This window comes from Mycteria americana, chromosome 1 (assembly GCF_035582795.1).
Source record: "Mycteria americana isolate JAX WOST 10 ecotype Jacksonville Zoo and Gardens chromosome 1, USCA_MyAme_1.0, whole genome shotgun sequence".
In the NCBI taxonomy this organism is placed as follows: domain Eukaryota; kingdom Metazoa; phylum Chordata; class Aves; order Ciconiiformes; family Ciconiidae; genus Mycteria; species Mycteria americana.
This window is the reverse complement of record NC_134365.1, coordinates 67,641,801-67,661,879: the sequence shown is the minus strand read 5'-3', so window position 1 is coordinate 67,661,879 and position 20,079 is coordinate 67,641,801. Positions and strand designations below refer to the sequence as shown.

Sequence of the window (20,079 nt, the reverse complement as noted above, 5' to 3'; positions counted from 1 at the left end):
TTCGTCTCCAGCCGGAAAGAAGAAAACTGCGGAGGCTTTACTCATTATTTTTGCTAAGTCCTGCAGCAGGATGTTTTCCTGCCCTCCAGATCGGGATTGTGCAGCTCTGTGCTACCTCCAGTAGTTATACATAGAAACAATCCATTAACAGGCAGGTTAACACATGGCACATAAAGAGATCGTACTTGTCAGCATGTCTAAGCCCTACAGGTCTGCTGGCCATTTTATTTAAGACACTCTGCAGTGGAATCACTGCAGGAAAGTGGGACTTTCCAGCCTGGATTATAGGGGCAGAGTATGATCAACTGTTTTTTCTGTTGTTTTTAAGAAAGCACAAGACAAAACTTCAGCACAAGTGAAAAATCAAATGAAGGCTGAACATTATTTCTCCTCCAGTCTGTGCCTTATATACTTATGTATCGGCATAGATGCAAACCACCTAAATGCAGCCAGACATTCCATTTCAGAGAGCTTGGGTGGGGGCTGAAGAGAAGAATAGAACACACTTGGGGGATGAGTACATGTATTCTAAAATACAAGTATTTTAGAAGACATCAAGCCATCGCTAATGAGATTTGGATGTCCAGCTTGCCTGGGGGAGGGCAAAAGGGGAGTCCCGCTATTAATAAACTGTGCCTAGTTTTGAAATTAAAAGCTTAAATACAAAGGCTCAGCAGTTCAAGAAAAAAACCACACAACTTTTTCAGCATGCAAGCTGCATCCCTTCTCCACAAAAACTTGCTTTTAGAAACAGATGGCAGCCTGCAAGACCTACAAATCCTTTGTCTGGAGTAGCAAACTAGGCCCTATTGCCCATCAAAGTCAACCGTCACATTGTAAAGCACTGACCCTAACAAATCCATTATGTTTCTTTCTACCACAATGCTAAACCAGACAAAATGAGTCAGACTTAATAGGAAAGGGCGAGGGATTTTAAATCCCTTTCCAGCCCATCCCCACAAAAATAACGACAAGGGGGAGAGCCTGCGTTGACCCTTCACATACGAGCCCTGCCAAACCCTGCCATTAGGGCAGCCCGTTTGGGCCAGGCTGCCGAAGGAAGATGGATTTGGGTTTGAAGCATTTACGCGGCGCTGTGCAACGGCTTTGAAGTCAGCGCACTATGTCAGTCAAACTACTCGCCCAGTCAAGAGCGAATATCCTGAGCAGGAAAGAAAGGCCCTTATGCTAGCTGAATAATTAGGTCTGATGTGCTTTGTAGTTTCTCAGCCCTCCCTTCCCAGCTCTGCCGAAGCGCTCTGCGGATACACGGCACAGAGACGGAGAAAGCTCTTCACAGGTAGCTGCAGGGAAAAGAATATAATGTTTTTTCTCCTGTGTCAGCTGAACCCAAGCAATAGAAAGAGAAATGTAAAGAGATACGAGGTCATATCAAAGAGGTGCTGCCTTCAGTCAAGGAAGGAAACAACAGAAAAGCCTGCTGAGGAGGTGACGGGCAGGGCGACGGTGTGGAAAGGATCGAAAAGCCTTTTCCCCGCTATGGGTATTTGGTGCATCTTGACACACAAAAGGAAACACCCATCACTGGTACTGTCAGCATTCCCAGCAAGGAATACTTTTGTCAAAGAGAAAATCTCTCCAATAACAGTGGGTCCAGTTTATGAACAATCCAACTGCTTTCATCTTGCATATTTAAAAATGAGATACCACAAAAAAGTCAATGTCCTCAGAGCAACAGATTGGCTGGATTCTTCACACTCTCATAGAAATTGCCCCCCTTCCCCCTTTACTGGTTTTCTTCAGCATAAAACGATCTCTCAAGGACATGGCAACGACGACGCTGAAATTCAAAGCGTTGAGATCAAACACACAAAGCTGACGCTCATTACGGCTAAATTATGTCACCTATCTGAAGGCTCAAGCTTATTATTTAAGACAATACAATAGTGATTAATCAGAGCCATTGTGCATTGCTCGGAAGGCGTCTAGAAAGCTAAAGAATACAAGGGAGATTTATTATACTACAGTGCCAGATTTAATTACATGGTTTTCTTCTCAGTATCTCGCCGCTTGTAGTTCACCACCTGTTTGCACCAGAGGACCTGAAATAAAGACGTGCCAGCCCTTGAGGCTAGGCATGCAGGAGAGGGCTTGTGCTGAGCTTTTGCTATGACTGTTGTAGCAGAAGACCAGCGGGCAAAGAGAACGGACCATTTCAGGGGCAGCTGGCTGGCAATCACTCGTGTAGAGCTATTGTTTTTCTTCTGAAGTTTTAAGCTTCCAGTTCCTTTTCATATATATTTCTGTGCAGAAAAGGTACATCGTCGAGCCCGTGTGCAAGCAGAAACAGCTCGCTGTCTTCTTCCTAAAGCTGCTGTGTGAAGATTCATGCCCTCACCAACACAACAATGTATTTAAGCAGTACGGCTGTCTGCTGGCAGCCTTCTGAGTTTGCATTTTCTTCTATAAATATTTAACATAGAAGAACTGTTCATGTTACCCACTTTGCCCGAAGTGTTTTGACAGCCATGCTCACCACATGACAATGATGCTCTATTTAACACTGCAGCTGCAGACAGGAGGATTTCGTTTCAGTTTTATACAATATTGTGAAACCGATGACCTCCCACAAAATAAACCAGATAATGCATTTTTAAGGAGTAGAATCTAAATGCATTAGAAGACAATTATCAGTAAGCCACTGCAAGAAAGGAAAACAGAAAATTAAGTCCTGAATGCAAGAGCTTGCTTAAATTTAGCTGCAATCCCTTTTTTATTAAACATATTCAGATAGCGAAAATAAAAGAATCAACCCTACAAAAGCTAAGTAGCCTCCTGAAACGGTTTCTCTTAAGGCTAGAATAATTTCCAAACTTTCTGGACCGCAAATTATCGTCAGCCCTCAGAGACCTCGACACACTTTTACCACCCAGTTAATTGAATCCACGCAAAAGAAGAAGATGGCTCAGCGGACTACTTGGCTGGCCTCAACCTCTCTCTAACGTGCTAAGACTCAGCATAGTCTAGCAGTGACTAACCAAGAGTCAGTCTTTCACATCTGAAGATCACAATATTTTTCAGGTGGAGAAAGTTCAGGCAAACCAAAAAGGCTTAAATAACCCAGCCACCCAAAACCACACAGAACAGCTCTGCTACTGTTAGTGATGCGGAGAGGCGTTTTCAAATGCTCACTTTAACATGGAATCACTTAAGCACTGCTCGGGAAAAACACGCAGAGGTAACATAAGAAAAAGAAACTGAGTCAGCAACGTTTATCCTTTCTGATTTCCTCCCCGGCCCCCGAGCGTAGTCTCGGTTACCCAGGGGCTCATTAATGCACTCATCTATTACAAGCTTGCTGGAAGCATGGAGAGATGCCACTTTGGTATGAACAGATTAATCAAGCGTGGATTGCCAACCTCCCGCTGCACTGCGACGCAATGCCATCTCCTTCTAGGCCGTTTCAGTGGACAGATTCAGCTGAATATTGCCATTTACTTCCATGACAACTCATAAATGCAGAGTGATTAGCCATCCCTTGCAGTGCCTTTTACTGGAGTTACTCAAAATTTAAGGCACTTAATACAGTTTTATGACTCCTTATGCTTCATTAGCACTTTAATACATCAGAATACAGTTCTTGGTTCTTAACAACATTATCAGAAAGGTCAGAATAGCTTTTTAAAACAATAAAGCATGAGGATGAGCTGGTTTGTTTTTAAATGTGGGAAGGGGGAAGATTAAGAAGGAAAGAGAAAGCGAAGAACCCCCTTCCCCAGCACATTCTGCTCCTGTATCCCACATTCAGTGCATTTGGGGGGGGGGGGGGGGGGGGGGGGGAGTTATTTTCCACAGACACATCTCTTGGATGCAATAGCACCAACACAGCCAAGCTCCTACATCCTTTCATTGAGCTCGAGGAAGGACTTGGACCAGCAAACAACCACCCTTGCATTGCTATTTATTGCCAAACATAGCTTTGCTCCCACCACCTGTTATCACATTGTAGGAGCTGTAGCAGAATTGCTCCCCTCACAAATACTCCTCATTTGAGACTGAGAAGGAAAGACTAAGGAAGATGGCATTAACACAGCCGTATGGTTTCACAGGTCTGGGTGAAGAGCACTAGGAGCTATGCGACAGGACGCCAGGACAGAAGTGGCGGTCCTCTCATCCGCAGCTCCTTTTGCTCACACAAGCCTGTTAGCTCCGATCTTGCCGCCTTCCCCCTCAGTACGATGAGTTACCCTTCATTCCCTGCCCCAGCAGATGGGCAGGAGGCAACGCTCGCTCTGCTCGCATCCCAGCTATGCGGCAGCAGCCCCTTAGCCTGCCAGGATACCCACGTGGAGGGGCCTCTCTCGCTTTATAAAGTGCTGTTGCTTTTCCCGCAGCCTTTGTATTATTGGAAGGTTAATTAGGATCTCTGCTCTAGCTGCAGGGACTTCACCAAAAAAAAAATCCCATATCTTTTCAATTTCAGTTCTGACAAAATTAAATTGACCTGTGGGCTCAGAAGTTGGTAGATAAGGATACAGATTGCTTGGGGGGGGGGTGATTTTTTGACTTTTTTGAAGAAAGGAAACAGGTCTGGTGTGATCACATTATGAATCACACAAGCCTGAGTTTTGAGTGTGGTAATACTACACTACTAACAACACAGATGGTCTCCTGCTTAGCGTTAACTCCCCTTTTGAGCTATTCAGTGCACCACGGGCGATGCTGGGACAGCAGTCATTGGCACAAAGCGCTGACAAAATATTAACCAGTAACTGAAACCCAAGACAGATTTTGAATTGCAAATAGTTTTCAGATCTTAACCACTATCGAATATGATATATCTTGGACACTCCACCGCAACAGTTGCTCTGAGCAATTCAGCCCCATCTCTAGGGCAGACCTAAATCTGCGCCTTTTCTCCCCGGCTCCTGGACAAATGCCTCTTCCAGTGCTAGCACAGACCTGCAGGCGAAGAGCACGAATACATCCAGGCCCCAAGACAAGATGTTTTCTCATTCTTGTTCCCGCCAAAAGCACGAGAGCTGAACTAATCGGGGCCCCGAGCGCCTGGGTCACAGCCAGGGCACCCGCGCCAGGGACCTCAGCTCTTTCTCACCTGCTGACTGGGACAAAGCAGGGCTGAGGAGTCCGAGCTCATTAAGGCAGAGTTTTCATGGGAAGTTCAGCCCACATTAAGCTAGAGGGGTTTTTTTTGTTGTTGTTATTTTTTTTTTAACAGGGTGTTAGACCGAGCAATTTTTAGCAGGGCTCTTTCTTTCCCCTCCCAACTCACCACCCTGCAGGCAGCTCCAAGAAGAAAGAAAACAAAGACGTGGGCATAGAAACGATAGTAAGTTATTAACCAGAATTGCTATTGTGAAAGTTAACACCTCCCATCACCATTCCCTTTTTGCTAAGTATGACAGCAGACCACAGCTACAGCTGCCTCACCCTATGCAGATGTTCACATTTATACAGGAAAAAAATTATTACTTAATAGCATTCCTTACACCCAGATTCTTTAGCTCTTAGTCATTCCTCAATTTGAGATAGAAACACCAGACTACACATCCCTGCTTGAATTAAAAGAGTCAAACAACATCTGCTATCACTCGCTAAAGCCAAAAAGAGTCAACATATTTGCAAATGCTAGTCAGACAAACCTATCTTGTATAGCATCATCTTGGGAAAAGGCTAAACACCTAATTCACCTGTGCCGAATAGCTGCTATCCTGATTTCCAGAGATAAATATTCTCCCTTAATAGATTCAAAACAATAATCAGTAGAGACAAAGGTCGACAACCCGAAAAGGGATGCATTAGAGACATCGTAGTACCATTCTTCCTGGCCTTGACGTTCTTGAAGTGTTTACAAGGCAAAACGTACAGCAGAATACACCCTTCCAAGCTCTGTGACAGAGCACGCATCCACCGTCAGTCGTTTTACAAAGCACCTGGCAGTTTTTAAGCACTGTGAGTCATGACCAGCCGTTTCATCTTCATACCATTACACCAAATTTTAGGGGTTTGGGTGGTTTTGGTGTTTTGTTGGTTTTGTCTGGGGTTTTTTTGTGCTTTTCAAAAAAAATAAAATGTGAGAATTCTGCCCCAAATACTTGATGCTGTGTATTTTCAAATTGCTATACTGGAAGAATAAACAAAATGAGAAAGCACAACATCTACATTACAAGAAGTCTCATCCTAGAAACTGTGCAACAGCTCTTCATCTCTCCCACACCAGCCAGCATCACAGCCAAGAGAAAGTCTATGTTAACAGAGCTGTTGTTTTGTTTTTAAGCATAAAATTATTCTTAATTTTAAATTCATGTCAGAGTATTGCGCAGCATAAAGCAAACAAGAATACCAAGTGGGAATACTGATGGAAAAAATAGTATTGTGTGAATAACTAACTAATCAGCAAATCCTCCCCTCCCTCAGCAATGAAAAGCCAAATATTTACTCAATTGTGTATTGCATTCTTCGCTCAAATATTTCATAGTTTAAATTCAAAAAAATAAATCTCTTCCCTTTTTCCAGAACATTTCATGGGAGACCAGAGGGGCCACCAGAAAGTATTTACACCATCTGACTGGATTCATCTCAGCAGCAACTTGGAGAAAAAGCAGGAGAGGTGTGCTCCTAAATCAGGGATTTGGACCCTCCAGGCAGTCTCCAGGCCAGGGAGAACCTGGGCTCCAGAACCCGTCAGACATCTAAAGTCAGTGTATTGGACCACGGCAGCATCCTCCTCTCCCAGCAGGCTCCAGCTACATCCCAAACGTCAGTCAGTCCAAAGCAGACTGCTCGGCCCATTTAATCAATATTTCGTTGAGAAATTACCAGTTAAGTGAGCACTTGGTTTCATCATGTCATTACAAAGAGCTCAGCCCTCTCGCCTTTCAGTCACAGGAGACTGGAAGCACCTCTTACACCTGGGCAGCCCCGTGTAAGGAGCATCCATGGTGACACTTGCTTTCTCCTGGTAACTATAGTTACGGCTAACACAGGTAACATCGCATTACATCACATGCCACCGCGTGCCAATCAGTTTGCATGTGAAAATACCTAGGCATGGAAATGAGCATAGGTTTATATAGGTGCTAAGGGAAAAATGCAAATTTATACAAATAATTTCAATCATCCATGAAAAGCAGCAGCCGCTACACACCCATGACAGCTGAGCTTTGCTTTTTATTTTTAATCCTGTCATTGTTTACACGGAATGGTGTTTCAGATTAAGCCCCCTCACCCTTCCACATGTTAGTCTTCAACATGACAAGAGAATACCAAGAAGGGGGTGGACAGAGGATTCTTCTAGCTTTCATGCTGTGCAACCTACCACTCACACAGCCTCGAAGCACGATTTGACTCCGTTTGATATAAAGCTTGTTTTCTAAAAAACATTGCTACTAGGTCTCAGAATTATTATTGCAATTTGATGAATAAAATGACTGTAAAGCAAAGCCAAGTTCCTGCTCCAAAGGGAGGGGAAAGCTCACTCTCCAAGAGTGACAGATTTAAACATTGCTTCCGAACACAAAACAAGAACTGCTGACATTTTTGTCTGAAATTGTTCTCCCACTGGAGAACAACCTTCAAAAGTTTTCTTTGCAGATCCACAAAAACCAGACACCCCCCTCCAACATTATATTATACTAAGAGTTAATTTTTGTACTATCACTCAAAGCAGGTCACCGAGATCTAGCAAAGTCCTTCAAGACTACTCTACATGGAGTATATATTAGCAAGGGAATGCTCTTTACATGCTACCCTTTAAGCATCTGTTTGGATGTTTTGATGTTATTTTTCATGGATTGGGTTGGTGGGTGGAGGAAGGAAAAAGAAGCAAAACCTCAAACCTTGAAGGAGCATGGCTTCATGTTTCCAGCCAGGCACCTTCATCAAGCCTAGGACACGCTAATGAGAAAGCTCTCAGTTAAGATCTAATGATCAGACAGCTGAGTAAAACTGTCTTTGACTCCAAGCAAGGAGCACAAATTGAGTTGTTTATATTTTCATACTGGTAATGTAACAGAAGCTTCTTCCAGCCATGCCAGTATCTGACGCCTCAGCAGTCTGTCACACATTAGTCATCTCCCCAGTATGTGTCTTTTATTGTGGTGACCCATCACCATTTCTTCCCTAATTACTTTTGAGATTATCTATATGGCTACTGTGATCAAAATATCACAGTGAAGGCTACTGTTTCCTGACCAAATTTGTTTTTTCTCAATGTAACTTTTCCTACCATACATACTTTTTGCTATTTTCTGGTCAAGAGGTAGATAATGAAAAAAAAAATTTTTGTAGGTTATTTGCACTCGCAAACTACATGAAGGTTCCTATATTTTGACTACTACAGTTCCTCTCCATACACACAAGATATGGCTGAACAAGCCACATGTAATCTTCTTCCCACGTATGTAAGTGGTCCTACACGATCTCAAATAGCACCAGCCACGCACCACAGCATTAACTGGATCAAAGTGCACACACTCTTTTTTTTTTTTTTTCCCCCCACTTCATTCACATTTCTTGTTGACCCCAACCCTCATTGCAGCAGGTCAGCAACTGCAGCAGGGAGCAGCGTGCCAGCCGCGTATCCAGCGTCAGCCTACGCAGAGGCTTTGTGGGCTGAACGGTTGCCAGCATGCTTCAGGGATGAGCTGGCATTAAGGACAACTTGATTAGTCCACGACAAGCAGGTGAAAGAAGGCAGGCGAGAGAGCCCTGACGCCCTTGTCCTGCTGGCTTGCATGCATCTCAGCCCGTCTCTCCTGAAGCAGCTCATTTTGGAGGTATTCCTACGGCGAGCTCCGCACTGGCGTAGAAATGCTGTGGGCACAGTGTCAGGGTGCTGGCCCAGCTCCTGCAGCGCTGGTAAATTGCTCGGGTGAGGACAGAAAGGCTTCACGAGCAAACAGCTGAGCAGAGAAATCAATACTACAGTCACGCACTGCCTTGAGCAACTCTGACATATTTACGGTTTCTGCTCTCCCGTTTTCAGAAGGGCAGGTATCGCTTTCCCCCAGATGCCACCATCCTTCAGCGCCGTGAGGACCACCGTGGACGTGGACATCGACACAGAAGCCTCTCCGCTGGCAACGGGGACCTGGACCTTCAATGTAGGCTCAAAACCAGCATCTCTCCTCATGCTCCCTACCAACACCCAGCGTGACGAGGCCTGATCCGGCACTGCCACGCTCTGCAGGACCTTTGCACATTTGCCTTTCCCTGCTCTTCACCCAGGGCAGGTCCTGGGCTCCGCCAGCCCCCGAGGCAGGTGGCTGCAGTCCCGGGGACGCCGGCTCTCCCCGGCTGCCACACTGCTAAGCCGTCGGGATGGGGCCAGCAGTGACTTCAAGCCTGATGCGCAGGAACAAGATTAGGGTTGGATTTAGGTCACTCTTATAAAGGACAGCCGCTCAGCCACTCTGCCTGCCAACACTTTGATCACTACTGCAGTTTACACTATGTGAAGGAACAAGGCTACCTACCACAACGTTAACAGACCAGTTGCCAGGATTTTAACTGAAAAAACCCCTCACGTACACAGTCACACCATCTTCTTCTGTGCTACTGCACAGAAGTTTCACTGGCAATCTACTTACACGCTGTTTCACTGCCAGTGAAACAGCTTCTGAGAGTGCAAGAGGGTTTAGTCTTTCTAAGTGGAAATTAAAACAGCAGCTTATCTGGCAAAAAAGTACAAGAAATTCTCTTTAGTTTAGTATTAGTGAGTCGGTGCTATTGATAGGAATAATGACGTTTTTCCAACCCAATCAATACCTTATTTTCAAAGGAATACAGTATAAAAAACTTAAATGAAGGCAAATGTATAACAGAATAGTCACACCAGGGTTGGGGGAGCATTTAAATCCAGCATCTTTCTGTCATATATAAAGACAGAGAATGAAAGCACTATTACTAAAGCATAATAATATGTCACAGCCATTAGCAATTCCACAAATGGTCTGTTATCCAAGTAAGCAAGAGACTTACTCCTTATTAAAGGTTATTGTGACTGGAGATGATACTTGTCAATAATATTGACAATTCTTTATAAAAAGCACTGTTTCCTTTGGCTGCAGAAATCCTCCTACAGGAGCCAAGTCTTTAATGTATAATTCAGAAATCTATTAAAAAAAAAAAAAAAAATCTGGGTGTTACAATGGAATTCTGTTTTTCCCCAGTAGAAAAAAAAAAAAAAAACACCAACAACCCTCCCCCCCCATGTTTAAGAATAAACCATTACAGCAACTATCCATGCTACTACCTTTAAAGATGTAGAAGAGAGCAGAAACATTATTTCTATTTCAGCATCGAGTCGAGGTTGCATGGAAGCAGATATTATCTCCATACTCCCTTTAACCAGAAACACAACACTTTACTTATGCAGACTGAGATAAAAATATTTGTTTTCACATGAACAAAATACTAACCCAGCTTAGATTTTTATCAAACAGGTTTCCTAAATGTATACCCAGTGTCTCCTTGTTTATCAATAAGCCAGCTACTCCATCCAATCCCTCATCCATGAGACTTGCTTATGCCAGCCATAAAGTCAGAAGATTTAGTGCTGCATTTGAGCATCGCTTCTTAAAGGGGGCAGGAGAAATGCTTGAGTCCCATCCCTCCCACAAGCCCTATAACAATCAGAAATCCTAAGCAATCTACTACAACGGCTTCTGAGGAGCAAGGTAAGTTTTGTTAAGTTGTACAGCATAAGCCATCTTCTCCTCTACCCATACCACTCTCGTCCACATCCAGGTTACTTAACCCAGACAATCCCTCCAAAAATGCTTTGTGCAACTCCGGACTGTACTTAAAAAAATGAAAAGCAAAACTCCCGTAGCCTGCTTTTCACTTGTGGCAACTGAGTAAATCACGAACGGGAACCGCAACTGTTTAGACATTCCTTGGTCAAGGGAAATTTCTCAGTCTATTTCCAGTAAACTAGGAAAAAACCCGATTACTTAGTTTCAGAAAAGCCATGTACACGAAAAATTGTATCGCTGTAGTAACGCCACCAAGTTTTCTGGCACTGCGGGGTGACTTGGCACGAAGGAAGCGTGATGGAGAACCGCGCTGGCTGCGGGGAGGCTCTGCAAGGCGTGAGCGCGCAGGTGCCAAGCACACACAAGGACTAAAAAGTCTTTTAGCTTTCTAAAAATAGGAGCCTACTAGATAAGAAGCCCAGTTAGCCAGACTGCAACACGCCCTGTTTGGTTTTCAACATTACGAATTGAGGTAACATTTCATTGATGGGGGAAATTAATTACCAATATCTGGATATTTATAGGGAAACAGCATGAGATAGAAGCAGTGTTTATTACCCCCAAGACACGCAACATTTCCGATGAGCACTCTCAGCTTTGCTGGGCACGAAGAAAAAAAAAAATAAATAAAAATAAAAAATTCGATCTCTAAAAGTAGATTAGTGAAGCTTTCTCCAGCTTTAAAGCATACACTGAACCAGGACAATAACACAGTGAATCTTTACACAGTGGCCAAAAATAGACAGTGCAAAATATGTTGCTAGACAAGATACAATAACTAGAACGTGTCCTCACTATAAGCATAGTCTTGAGGTAATATTTTAAGGTTTATGTGTGGAAAAAAGCTATAAAACTTTTCATTTCACACAGCAAGAGGGCTACCACAACCCCACCAATATTCGTGTTCCGAGACGCAGAAGGCATCATCCGCCATGGTCCTCCAGGCCCCAGCTCCCGTGCTGGCTCACCGCATCCTCTCTCCCTCCAAACCGCTCCGGCAACAGCATCCTCAATGGAGCACAGACCAGTCCTCCCACTTGGGAACAAAACACCCATCTGTAACTCTCTCTCTACTTTCCCCCAAAGCACTAAATTACTTCCCCAATAAAAGATATTTCTTTTTTTTTTTTTTTAATTGAGTCTTATGTATTCTGGATTTTTCCAAATTGTGGTTTGTGACACTCTGTAACAAGATACTACAAAATTTAATAAGCTCTCAAAGCAAAGTGCAAAAGGCGCTACAGCCAGAAAAATCTCATGCCTTGCACACACACTTGTAAAGTTCATATAGTACGACGATATGCAATAGAAACAATTTAATGAACAATTAGGTCTTTTTGTTTAAGGTAATGTTAAATATTCACTATAACGAGTCCATTTAAGCACATGCAATTCCAAGGCTGACAGTCTCAAAATGGCTTTACCTGAAAGAAGTAGGCATGAAGATGAAAGTGAACTGAAATGTATTTTCCATCAGCCCTGACATGAGAGAAAAGCTCCCTTCATCCTGTTTTAGTGGAGTTCAACAGGGCGCAGAAACCAATACTGAAATTTTCATGCTTTTCAAGATATTTCACATCAAATACACTGCTTTTCTTTTCTGACCTCTCCAACTGTGAAGTGCCAAGAAATCCTTAGATAGTTTCCTTTCCTCCCTCACGTCCCTAGAAAGATTTTTTTCTCCCATCCTTGACTGGGAGCTTTGTGATAGTGCAATCAGTGTTTTGACAGCACTATAATCCATACGCTACTTTGCTGCATGCCTGGATATGCTACCAAGTTGAGCAATAGGTAAACAGCATTTTACTTTTCAAAATTAATTCACTTAAAAAAACAAAATGAATCCATTTGAAAAGCCAGCTATGGAACAATTTCCTATTAAAAAAAATTAGGAAAATCTGTACCAGAAAATAGCATATATGCAAAAGAAAAAAAAAGGCAAAATGAAACATCAGCATAGTGGAAAATTCTCATCTACCAAATTTATTTTAAGCACTGAGCATCCACAGGAACAAGAACTATAAGGCAAGTCACTCTTCCTTAAAAGCACGTCAAGACTTTATACAACTTTAAAAATCTTGAATTTATTTCATTTTGTGAACAGACCTAACAACCCTACAGTAAGAATTAAAAAGGTAGTTCTTCACCCTGCCTCCAAGAGCATCATCGAAACATTTCACTTCATGCCTGATGCAGGAAATGAGGGGGTTTTGGTGTGGTTTTTTTCCTCCTTCTTCTTTTTTAACTGCAGAGGGTTTGTGTGGAAAGAGACTTGGGGCTTAAGCCATCAGGCAAGGAAAGCCTTGACACGGGGTGGGTCCCAGGCTGTCCCCAGCGAAGGGAGGGTGCATGTTGGGGAGCTCCAGTTGACGTCGGAGCTGACTCACGGGCAGCTCCTCAGCACGCCACGTGCCCCGGTGAAGTGTCTGTGCCTCAGCTGATCGCCAGCGAGTCCATCTGGAAGCTGAAAACCCCTCAAGGATCTTGTAACTTCTGCTTCTCTGTTCAGAGGAGAGGCCCCGGGGCGGCAGAAGAGCTCCTCTCATCTCCTCGTGCTCCTCTGCTCAGCCCTAGCGCAGCTCCGTTCAGCCAGACCTGGCTCGAGCAAGGCGCTTTGTGTACGCTAGCTGCTAAGGGACTCGCAGGTTTGGAGATAAGCAGGCTCTTAATTACTTTTTTGCTAAATCGGGGATGATCTGTGCGGCAGCTTAAGTCACAGCAACTTTTCATTGACGCCGTGACTTACCTCAACCAGCTCTTTAAGCACAAGGCTGGCGAGATGGAAAGCTATCACAGCTACATAATACAATACTGAAAGAACGGGATCATTTATTTCTGCAAAACATTGTAAGAGCATTTTTAGGAAGAAATAGCCTTCATTTGTGGGTGTCCTGTGGTACAATAGCCTTTCTGTTCCCACGAGCATCTTTCTCCCCACCTATTCCGGTAACGAATTCAATCCTGGTAGCTCAGTTTTTGAAACCTGTAACACAGATTTCTAGATGAGATCTCACTACTGCCTGCCTACGGTGGCATTAATAGTCCCCACGCTTTAACAGAAATGTTTTCTCAGCTACATCTAAAACCAGAGTTAATTTTTCCACGGCTGCATTATATTTGTGGCTCACAGCACTCCCTGTTCTTCTCTAACATTATCAACTGCTGAGCTCCCAGCTGATAGCAGAAAGCTCTTGTCACGAGTCCCTAAAAATATAACATTGCTCAGTGGCAATATTAAGTCCCATCATATTTCTGTTACTCCACTTCTTCCTCTGTCATATCCCAACCCTCCTAGGGATTGAGAATGCCTCCCAAATTGGTATTACCAAAATTTTTTGTATGCTCAAACCATACTGCTGGACCTTGCCTAGTTTAAAACAGCTACAAAGACATTTCTATTTGTTATTTCCTATTGGGGGTGAGGGAGAAAATAAAAAAAGAAGCCCCACTTGCTTTAAAAAACAACTACTTGTGGTAATTTCTCTTTGAAATTATCCACAGTCGCATTAAATTTTATAAAGGGACATATCACAGGTATGCCATAACGTCTTTCTTTTACTGAAAAATGAAGAGGGAGACTTCCTTTAGCTTTGAAATCTGATCAGTGTTGCTGGAACAGCTCAGTTAAACCTACTGAATGACCATAGAAGTGGAGCCCTGTAGCCGAGCCCCTACACCGCACGAACCCACCGCGCTGAGCCTGTCCTTGAGCAGCGCTCCCCAAGAACACGCCTGCGCATCTCACTGTGAAACGGAGCAGAAATCAGCAAAAGACAAGTTGGAAAGTCTGGGTACTCATCAGGGAAGGCACAGCCTGCCAGCCAACACTGCTTTAAAAATAGTTTCTTTTCAGATAGAAGAATTAGAGATTACTCACAGTTTAAGTAGCTGAAACCCCAATAGGTCATATTATGCAAATCAAACCCTGTATGCCATCAGCTGGGAGATGGCTGACGAGTCAGGAGTTTTCTACTAAAGGCAGCAAAACTGAAAACATACAATTGCGGTCACTAGTACATGTGAAAAGGCAAACAGAGATTAAAGAACATTTGGCTAACGCTTCAACCTGGAGATCCCAGGGCTACCTCCAGCGTGCGCTCACTGCAAAGGGAAAAGATTTAGGGACCCCGCGTTAAGATAAAGCTCCTTGGAACGTCAGGTGTGTGTATCCACCCCTTTTACAGGTTACAAAAATATGAACTTCAACCAGGGTACGTCGATCAGTGATGTAGACCATCAAGTCTCTCTCTTACACAACCAGAAGGCGAGGTACTTCCTGATGCAATAGCAGCGGGGACCTCGCCAGGATCCCATCAGCAGGCAGAGGTGCCCACCGTGACAGCTCCAGCTGCCTTCAACTCCAGGCACGCACAGCTCATCCGCCTGCAGCGTGAATGCACAGGGACGGTCGAACCTACGCGCTTAAGCGCTTTCAAACTCGTAACTCAGCGAGGAAATGTTTGGCTTCCATGCAATTAAGCCCCATTATTAAGCTTATAGTCGATCTAATTTTATGTGTGAAAACTGACTTAAACGGTTCCTTTTATTGAAACACAAGTGACATTTAGGAAGGAATACTGCCTCTTCCCAACCTAATCCGCTCGAATCTAGTCATGGACCCTCTAAAAATAAATATTTCAGAAAATGAGTTTGATCCCATAGTAATAATTTTGTTCTTTGATTCTGTAGCATTTTAGGGGGCGGAGGGGGAAGGAAGGAAGGATGCAGGAAGACTCTCTCTGACGAGATATAAGATGTGAATAAAGCAGCGTAATTAAAGATGCGATTCCATTAATTTATTCCGTTCTTCCCACATCCCTCCCCCCCTTCCAGTGCAAACAGGGTAGAAAGCGCATCTGCCCCGACAGAAAGCTCGGTCATCCGGCTCCCTTCAATTCCGTAACCCTCCGTACCCTCCTCCTGGCCGCGGCTGAGCCGCTGCACCCACCCGCCGAGGGCGGGCGAGGGCTGCCTCTCCCCTTCCACCATTAGGGACCAGGGCCAACAGCGGGCCGGCGGAGCCCGGCCTGCGGGGCAGGGCGCATCCCGGCGGCCGGCAGACAACCGCCCCCCGCCGCCAGGCGGGAGCTGCCCTGCGGGGGATGCTCCACCAGCTCTCCGGCCGATGCTTTATCCTTCGAAGCTGCTCCCTCCCGGCGGTTTCTGCCGGCTCGGCGACCCCCCCCGCCGCCTCCCCGCCCCGCGTCGCCCCCTCCTCGGGGGGAGCAGACATTTTGAAGCAGCGGATCCCAAAAGCCCGCCGGGCCGCGGCGAGCCGCAGCGGTGCGGCTGCGGGCGAGGCCTCCGCGCCGCGCCCGGCCCCGGCGGCGCCGCTCACCTGCCAGCTCGTCGGGCTCCAGCCCGCTCTCCGCGTCGATGCCGCACAGCACGAAGTAGTGGGCGAAGCGGCACGGCGCCGCGCCGGGCCCGGGGGCGCCGCTCCCGCTCATCCCGCCGGCGGCGGCGGCGGCGGCTCCCTGCGGCAGCGCGGCTCTGCGCGGCGGCGGCGGCGGCGGGGGCGCGCCCGCGGGCCGATCACGGCGCGCCGCCCCCCATCCCCGGCGGTGGCGCGCAGGCCGCGGCGGGCGGGCGGGCACCGAGCGGCAGCTCCAGCGGGAACGGAGCGGCGGCTCCGGCGGGCGGGCACCGAGCGGCCCCGCTGTCAGCTGAGCGGGGCGGGCGGCGCCGCGCTGCCGTCCCGCCCCCGCGGGGCATTTAAACCCCGGGCGGCCGCGGCAGCGCCTCCCCCCGCCCCGCTCCGCTCCGCCGCGCTGCGGGGCCTTAGCGGGACATTTCCGGCCCTCATCGGCGTTCGGGGCGTGAGGGATGCGGGAGAGCCCCGGGCGGCCTCGCGCCTCTTCTTTGCCACAATAGGCGATTAACGCGCCCTCCCCCCATCGCCACCCCCGCGGGGCGAGAGGGGGAGGTTGGCTTTGATTAAAATAAGAACAAAAAGGGGATGTTGCCACTCGGCGGCGAGCAGGGAGCGCCTGAAGCCCCCCAGCCAGAACGGGCCGAGCACCAGCCAGCGCCCGGGCTGCGCTGAGCGCTTTCTGCGGGAATCCTGCGGGGAGAAAGGGCTTTTCCTTCTCCCGCCGCGAACGTCGGGGCAACAACAGCCACCGCCACCCCACGGCAGTGAGGGTCTGCTGGCCGAGGGGGAGCGGGCTGGCGGACGGCTCTTGTGCCGTCGCCGTCCCAGCGCCGTGACTGGTGTCAGTGGTACCACCTTAACTGCCAGGACGGAGAACTATTTCTTCCCTACAGTGCGCTCTGTTCCAAAGCAAAATCGAAAATGTTTCTTCATTCCCGGTTTGTTTAAGATTTGATAACCATTCTGCCGCGTCCAGGAAGAAAACGGTATTATTTCATCCCCGTTTCTAAAAACTCTCCCATTATTTTTACCCGATGCCAAAGTACTGGCAGATCCGTTCGGGAGTGGCACCTACTTTTAAAGGGACAGAGATGATTTTTTTTGAAGTTTTGAGATTTTTCTCCTCCGACCTGAGGAGATCTCTGGTTATGTCCGATAATTCTGCCCTCTGTATACTTTAAGAAGATTGTCTGCAGAATTCAGTACGCACTTTCATCCTTCTGTGTTTATCTGTTTACTAGTCTTGGTCCATGCAGTGGGCAATAATTACGGTCTCATGTTTTGCTTGGTGTGGACTCTTATGACCTCTTCCAGTTATCTCCCAGCAGCGTGAGCCACCTTTTTTCTTTCTATGATTTACGTTTGTCCTTATTCAACAAGCGCCTTTGATAAGGGAATGCCTGCAAGGAACTTCATATTTCATCCAGCACGGGTCATTTTATGGAGGTATGTGGAATAACTGTCCCTTCCTACCTGGAGGCAACCTAGGTCAGCATCTCTCTCTCTTCTTCCCTTTGAATTAACAAGTTTTATGCCCTTTTACTTCTCAGCTTCCTATAGCACTCTACTGAAAGCAGACGAGCTAAACCAATTTCCTCACTTCCCAATATCCCCAATATCGAAGAAAAAAGAAGAGGACTCCTCTGTCACAATCACTGGTTCTGGTAGTTGCAGCACTCAGTATAACAAGCTGAACCTTGCTAGATCCATGTAGGAATTTGCCAGGAGACCAGTTATTGTCTCGACTTTGCACTGAGAGCTAGGTTATTTTATCTAGTTTGGTTTGTTTATTAACTTCTATGTATTTGCTTATTCAGCTCTAGGTCAGATGATAAGAGTTAAGTCAGCCTCTGACTCTCATTCAAAACTAATTGCCCTTACTGTGGAGAAGTACCATCTTGTTCTCTTATTGTAGGCTTCTCTTTTGGAGGCCCGATGGCATGGGTGTCTCCAAGCAGTCCAAGGTAGAGGCTTCACCAGCCTTTCTAAAGGATGTATGAGTTAGGACTGCTTCTAAGATTAACCCAAAATTTAACACAACGGTCCTGACCTTTTTCCCTTGGGCAGCAGGGAGTTCTAGATTGGTTTAGCTGTCTTCTATACAGGACAGTATTTTATGTCTGGATAAAGTTCAGTGCACAGACACTTCAATCTCAATAAAATCAGTAATACATACAGCGTTAAACAAGGGGATAAAGCACAACACACGAGACTGCAGGTGTAAAATCTAATAAACTCACTCCTCTTCCTGGAACAGCTGTGAGGTTGAGCTCCCGCTCCTGTATGTACAGCTCCCTCAGACACTCTTGTTGGAGTTTCATGGGGGCAGTGATTTCTTCTTCTAATACGACTGATCTTCTGGGCACAAATGTCATCCCAACGAGGCCACGCAGCTCCTTTGCAGTGCCAGCAGACCTGGCTGTGCCAACTGTGTCTGGGTTCTGGTAAGTCATGTTATGTCCCTGGGCCTGGATTTTTCTCCTCTAAATGCCTCCATCTAAGTTGTTCCAGTCTTTGCCTCCAAGCTGGTCTAGCTTTAGACGCTGCATGCTGCCTTTGGGTAGCTCTTCTTCACTTTCTTGGTTTTTTCCTCCATCCTGGCTCTCATCCCAAGGAATCAGTCACTTTTAGGAGATTTTAACAGTGAAAGTAGGCTTGAAAGTTAGCTCACTGGACAACAACATCAATTATAATGAAAAATTTCAGAGCTCAACTGTGGGATTTTAGTTACATCAAGACCCTTTTCTTCCTGCCCAGTGGCAATACTTTCTTCCACTCCAGGAGGGGAACTGGATACCCATTTACAGCTAATTTTTCATTTGTCGTCTTTCACTCTTCAGCTACATTTATGTCAGCACAAAATTGACAGAAACACAACCAAGTCCGTTGTAAGCCGCTTCCTTCTTCTATCTGGGTATAAACAACTGCTCCTAGGAAAAGGCGGCAGAGGCCTTTGCTTTTGCCTAGCGCAAGCCTGCACAGCAGAGCAGAGTCGGCTGAGTTGCGTTGGCTTGCAGCACCCAGGAGCGCTTTGTGCCCACCCCATGCTCTGTTGTGCCGTGAGGTCTTCCCACATCAGGTGTGTGAGCAAAGTGCAATGGCACCTCTCTGTATCGCATGCCATCGCCTGATGCACGCTATCTTATAGTGAAAAATGACAGGAAAGCACCAAGGTGTTCTCTCAATGTCCATAATTGCCTTTTCTCCATGCTGAGATTTTTTGCACTACTGTTCTCCAGAATTTTGTTTGTCTTTTCACCATCCAAACCTACCCTGCACTGGTCACCAGTGCCCCTCTAGAGGGGCTACCCTGTTTTAGAGATAGACCAAGCACTTCTGCTCTACTTGCAACATTGACTGCTTAAATTTCACAGTGGTCACCAGCAGGTCCACAAAGAGGCTGTGGAGCTTCTTGCAAGAGCGAGAGGATAACGGAAGATGAGGCCGCAAAGCTCATCTGTTTTGAATTGCTGCACATACTCACTAATCAGCCAAGTGCCAGGGAAAAGCATTTGTACGGCCTGGGAAGAGGCAGTGACTGATAAGATTGTGCCTTGAGGCACATCTGGGATGATCAGAGGTAACTGGGTGGGATTACGAGTATTTTTTCCTTTCACCAACAAAGAGTGTTAATGCTCCACAAGGGACATGGATGGGCTGGATGTCCCCTACTCAAAGCATATTAACAATAACCCTGGGGAGATAAGGCTTGTCCCTGGCACAGCAGAGCACAAAGCAGTGTCAGAGCACTAGGAGCTTCTTACGTGTTCCTCCAAGGAACAGGGATAAGGTAGGATTGAGAATTTCAGACTAGGACAAGCACAAAAAGCTTACTGGCATAGACCAGATCTGCCTGGGACCTTTCGCTTTGATCTGCTCTCCTGTGGCAGCAGCTTTGTCCCATCACCAGCTGGATTGCCAGTGGTGCAACACAGCAAGGGAAGGGTTTTGGCTTGGCAGATTTGT

General features: G+C 46.2%; 1 protein-coding gene across 2 annotated transcripts in view; it reads right to left on the bottom strand.

Annotated features, from left to right (window-relative positions):
- Window positions 1-16,328, bottom strand: part of DENND5B (DENN domain containing 5B) — a 119,174-nt gene extending 102,846 nt beyond the window's left edge. For both annotated transcript variants that reach the window (XM_075503900.1, XM_075503909.1), the window contains exon 1: window positions 16,078-16,328. In XM_075503900.1, the coding sequence (XP_075360015.1) occupies window positions 16,078-16,189 (112 nt within the window). In that variant the 5' untranslated portion in view covers window positions 16,190-16,328. The remainder of the gene's footprint in view (window positions 1-16,077) is intronic.
- Window positions 16,329-20,079: the final 3,751 nt, after the last annotated feature.